Consider the following 5,811-nt stretch of genomic DNA (forward strand, 5'->3'; position numbering starts at 1 on the left):
ACACACACACACACACACACACACACACACACACACACACACACACTCTCAATCCATTTCCATTCGAATGAGATGTCTCTTTTCTTTTTCCAATCAAAGTAATTTGTGGTGTGTTTTCTCTGTGTGTTCATCTCTTCCTCTCTATGCAAACTCTTCTATCACTCATTTGAATGATGCAATTAGGAATTATTTGAAAAGACACATCCAAAGCCAAGCATTCATAAACAATCATACATCAAAAGTCACCAGAAAGAATTGAACAATTACCGTGTATGTCTTTTTTTGTAATATCGCCCTTTGTTTGACAGAAACAACAACAAAAAAAAATCAATGCACGTCCTCTCTTCTTTAAACTGACTGTATTTTGATGTTTGCTATTTTGCGTCAACTTTTTTTTGTCCGCACTTGACTACTTTTTTATTTGCTGATTTATACACAGATATACATATTTTGTTTTTTTGTTTTTAAATCTACGTGCATTCACATTCTTTAGACCTCACATCACTCGCTATCTCTCTTGCACGCGTACACTTTATTGACAAATCGGTGCTGTTCTTTTTTATTCGTCTTGTTTAGGTGAAGGTGTATTCCACTGCACTGATCATTTAATTGAATTTTGCTTCCATATTCCTGATACTTTTTTTGGTCCGAAACTTTTAGCTCTTGTCGTCAAGCGTTAGATGTTCGTTGTTGTTATTGTTATTTTGACTTGACCGCGGTTAATGCTGTATCGTTCGGTTTGGATAAAGGCAAAAATTGGAATGTTTTTACTTTTGATTGAACCACACCGTATACACACACACTCTCTCTCTTCCTCCTTCGTTCATTCGTTCGCTCGTTCGGTCTCTTGCTCTTTCCTACTCCGTAACTTCCTGTACAACAGTTTTGAAATGCACAAGTGAAAAATTCGTTTGCGTTTTTTTTTCTGTTGTTGTTCAACACCCAATGAACTTTCTCATAAAACACAAAAAAATATACACATTGAAATGTTTGTTGCACTGTCGGTTTCTCCAAATTGCAATCGATTCAATGAAAATGGATTTTTGAAGTGAGATCGTTCCGTATTAATAATTGCATTTAATAAACTAATAATATGCCGAACAGAATTCTTTCTTCTTCTCGTCCACTCTTTAGCTGGCTATCGTTCACATAACAAAAACAAAACTAAAATTGCAGTCACTCATATGTAACAAATATTTCGTGCGGCTGCTAATTGGTTGCTTGGCCTTTTGATAAACAATTTTTTTTCTCTCTACGGTTCGTATTTTGAGTTCGGTTATTGTTTTATTCAAGTGTTGTTTGCAAACAATACAACATAAAATCGAAAACAATTTTGCACTCACACGTTTAATATTTCTATTTTAAATTTGACGATAAAATAAATGTATAATATTTGTACGGAATATTCGAAACATAAATTTACACAAAAAAATTGGGTTATATTATGAAGCGACACACACAAAATCACCAAACCTAAAGCAGATTGATGACGCCATTTTGAATTTGAATGTTGGTGCGTTTCATAGATCTGTACAATGTATGTGAGCATGTGTTTGTGTTTCGTTCTTCTGGTATTCCATTTATAGTATGCCGTGGATATACAACAGTGCTTCAAATCGAATATATTCCTTTTGTTGTTGTTCATATGTATAATACACACAATGCAATACAAAACGTCCGATTGTCGGCGTTGCGTTGTGTATGTAGAAATGTCGAGACGCCTTATGTATGTGTATGGGTGTTGAACCGATTTGGAAATTCAATTGACCAAACACCAACACCATCATACACCTGATTTGACTACGATGATGACGGCAACGGAAAGCATTGTGTTTGCCGTGTGTACGAAAGAAATTTCATCGAATCCAACATGCACACACAGTCATCGTTGTCGCTGCTGCCGTCGTCGTCTCTGTTACTGATTTTACTGCTGCTGCCGCCGCTATTGTCAATTCACAAACAAACACACTATACAAGTGCAGAGTGTGGTTCAACATATTCATACACGCAGACAGGGCTCGGTTCAACTATGATTTACCATTCTCCGGCCTGAAACACTCCTGTATTGTATTGACCGTGAATATATGTGTGCCGTTCTTCTTCCATATTCTTTTTTTTCTCGTCTTCTGTTTATTTCTTCTCTCTTTGGATTATAGAATGGATATGTGTATACACTTGTGGGCGACGGCACCGTAAAATTCAATCCGTATGACGATTTTTCCATATAAAAACGTATATTCGTGTGTGGATTGAGAATTGAAAGAGAATGAGATAGTGATGTGTCGGTGATTTTCATCGAATTTACCACTCGCATGTGTGTATTTATATCTCGCTTCATATATCCTATCCCTCTGTTATTTTATTTCTCCTTTGTGGCAGCCTTTCTATGTGGTGGTTTTTGGGTGCGTACACTCATGTGTATTGGTGTGTTGGCATTCGATTTAACCATTGTTTTTGCATGAAACGATACAACCAAAACATCATCCATTCTAATATTTTCGGTAATTGAATGGGTTCCTTTTCGTTTCTTGTTCTTTGGAACGATTCGATCTAATGAAAATTAACATGGAAAATATTTTATGGAAATTTATGATCAATTTTAAATTTAAAAATCTTAATAACTTTCAATGAAATATAGATTTTAAAAAAATCGGCTGTGATTTATTTTGTCGAAAATATTGTGCAATGCTCGGTAATACGGTAATAATATTATGATAAATCTGCATTACCATATTTGTCGACAACGTTTGAATGCTTTGCGAGCTTTTCAGTTGAGACAGCAACCATGTTTCTAGTACTTCAAATTGTGTGACTATGCGCCTGAAACTTTGGTCGTTGTCTTGACTCTTGGCTTGGCTTCGGTTGTTTTTTGAATTGAAAAGCCGTTGTAAATGGAGTGTGTTTAACGCTTTTATTTTCTGGTAAGACAATCGCATTGGTTTCAGTTTCAAACATGCATAGATGGAAGCATCAGTCCGACAATAATAACAGCTGCACCATTTCATTTAAGTTCAATATTCGGTATTGTACGTTGTATAAAACATTCACCTCTCATCGATCGATCAATTAGTAAGTCGAATTGAATTTGCCAAATTAATAACTACACCCATTCAAATATAGCAGTAATCATGTAGTATATGAGTTTCGACAGTGAGTTTGTCACGTGTCACTGTTTTAACCATGATGTTGATTTTCGCATCGATTCGTACTCTTTTTTTTAACGTATGGAAATGACCATTCGTTGAATACTGTTTTTTTTTGTCGTCGGTGCATGGGTAGCCCTGAAAATGGCAACAATGAAATTAACAATAAATATGTGTGACTAGGTCTTTAGATGCTAAATGCTTGAAATGCGATTTTTTGGCGACATCGCGAAATAAGCCCAATTTTTGTTGGGTGCTATTGCTTGTTGTTGGTGTTGAATGGTTGTTGACCTCGAAATGATGCGTACTTAATTTGAGAACAAAATGTTGTTTTCGTTCACCCAATTTTCACTTTTTTTTTCTCGTTAAAACTTCCTTCCTCTATATATGTTATTGCATGCGCTAGGAAGAAGAGACAATAATACAACATTTTGGGAGCGATAATAATAATCGACGATTTCAATGTCACTTCGAGATTTGTTATTTCATAAACGCCAATCAAGTTCACGTGCAAAACAACTAACGGACACTCTCATCATTTGTTTTCTGTGTTCGTATTGTGCTGTTTTGTGATCGTTATTTTTACATTGATTTTGAATTCGTCTACGGCATTGACTATAGTTTCGAATGAATAATAAGAAAACAACAAGTAGTTGTATTTTTATCGCTCAAAGTTTAAATGGCAACGAATTGAAAATGCGGTATGATACGTCAATGATGTCTGCTTTAAAAAAAAAACAAACATCACTAACATCATTTTATTCTGAACCAAGTCATCAGAACCGCTTATTTTCATTACGTAAAAAGCTGAAAAATCGCTAAAATATGCAAAGATAAAATTTGTGTTTAGAAGCTATATAGAACAAAAACGCTAGAAAGAAGAAAAATATTTGAAGAATTAAAAGACCATATGTTTTTCATTTATAATTCAGATATTTCATCTGTTTGTTATTTTCTTTACTGTTTTATCATTCTCAATTATATCTTACAATTTATAATATCACATACTTAAAAACTATTTAAAGCTTTTTCTCTCTGTTCAATTTAACAATTTCAATGTTTTCATATTATTTTCATTTTTTGTATTTTCTTTCTAATTAATTATTACGAGATCAATATTATTATGTGTTTTTTTTATCTTCTTGATTTAAAATGAATGAAAATGTTTAACTCTTAATAGCTAATGGAAGAATCAATGTGTGATTTTTTTTTATCTCTCATTATTCGAATAGGCTGATTCATTTCCATGGTTGCCAGCATTCTTTTTGTGCTACTTTGAGGAGACCTTGATGAATATTTGTGGTGTAGTCATTTGGTCTTGGTGAGGGTGATGTGCTGTTTGATGATCGTGATGATGATGGTGTCAATGGCATTGCATATTGGCTTTCGCTGCAGGGTGATGATGCTGGCGAATAGATTGTTTGACCAACATGAATTGATAACGGTTGCACTTTATCGAGATCGTTGATGCGATGTCCCAAATGTGACATAATACGTTTGCCCAATGATACATCAACATTTGGTGTGCTGGCCAAAACGCGTGATACTTCATTGGCGGCTTGTGTGAAACCGGCACGGAAACGATCGGCTTCGATGACTGGACTGGCGGCCAAACGTTGTTGACGCTTCAATTTATGCAAATGACGAACGGTCAATTCGAGGATGTCGGCCTTTTCCAATTTCGATACATTTTCACCTTCGGCTTGCAATGCGGTCACCATTAATTCTTTTAATTCATCCAAACAACGATTGATGCGTGCACGACGTTTTCGCTCCAACATTGGTTTCATCACTTTGCGATATTGGTAGGTGCGCGATAGTGGTTCAAGCGATGCCAAATTGCCCGCTTTTTGTCCTTTAACGATGACACTTTGTTGTTGAACTGCTGTTGCGTAAACCATTTTGATGTAATTTAATTTTTTTTCTTCTCTTTTCGAAACAAAAACTTTTTCGCCAGAAAAAAAAAATACTTCAGAAAATTCGCTGAATATCGACACTTTTCACTTTATTTGTTTACGTTTTATTATTGATTGACGTAAAACTTTGTGGCAACGTTTACTTTTATTTGCTTGTTATCACCAAAAAAAAAACCAGAAAAAAAAACTTCTTTTTATTGTTGCTAAGACTCAAATCGAGAACGAAAAAATTCCAAAGTCAAACAAAATATATTGCTGTTGTTGAAACAAATTTATATTTTTTCGTTTCTTCGTTTAATGTTTACTGAACGAGAGCTGAACTCAGAATAAGTTAACCATCGCTGTACGACCCGCTTTTATACCAAGTCCGTGGTATTCACAACTCGTGGGAAACTACTGCAGAGTATATTTCCCACACGAGTCGGCCACCTGTGATTTTGCCGTTGCAGCTGCCGTTTTATATATGTACATAAAGTATACGTACGTTTGAAGTGAGTGAGAGACGATACAAACGACGACAGCAGCAACAGCAGCAGCAACAACGATAGGTTCAGTGTGTGCGCTCTCGTATGAACAGAGAATGTGTGTATGGAATGGCATAATACATGCAAACACGTATGCGCTCGTTTCTTCTTCTCTTCATCAATTTTTGTTATTTTTTTTCTTCTTCTTTTTCATTTCACTCTGTGTTCTATAGGGTCTTTCTTTGCTCATAGAGTCTCTCCCATGATCGCATGCTACCACATTTGCGT

General features: G+C 35.3%; 2 protein-coding genes across 7 annotated transcripts in view; both read right to left on the reverse strand.

Moving 5' to 3' along the window:
• LOC116345429 (catenin delta-2) overlaps positions 1–1,629 on the reverse strand; it is a 20,263-nt gene extending 18,634 nt beyond the window's left edge. For 5 of the 6 annotated variants that reach the window (XM_031774790.1, XM_031774788.1, XM_031774789.1 and 2 more), the window contains exon 1: positions 268–1,337. The gene's annotated coding sequence lies outside the window, so the exon portion shown is untranslated. The other variant, XM_031774786.1, reaches the window with a different exon arrangement.
• Positions 1,630–4,228: 2,599 nt separating this feature from the next.
• Positions 4,229–5,387, reverse strand: LOC116345044 (enhancer of split mbeta protein-like). Its single transcript, XM_031774075.1, has one exon. It carries the CDS (start codon positions 5,042–5,044, stop codon positions 4,382–4,384), a length of 663 nt encoding a protein of 220 aa, XP_031629935.1. The 5' UTR covers positions 5,045–5,387; the 3' UTR covers positions 4,229–4,381.
• Positions 5,388–5,811: the final 424 nt, after the last annotated feature.

Source organism: Contarinia nasturtii, unplaced genomic scaffold, assembly GCF_009176525.2.
Source record: "Contarinia nasturtii isolate CC-2019 unplaced genomic scaffold, AAFC_CNas_1.1 Cnas_scaffold_1240, whole genome shotgun sequence".
NCBI classification, from domain to species: Eukaryota; Metazoa; Arthropoda; class Insecta; order Diptera; family Cecidomyiidae; genus Contarinia; species Contarinia nasturtii.

What these genes read in the sequence shown, in the direction of transcription:
- LOC116345044 (XM_031774075.1), bottom strand. Translation starts at nt 5,044, where the DNA reads ATGGTTTACGCAACAGCAGTTCAACAACAAAGTGTCATCGTTAAAGGA.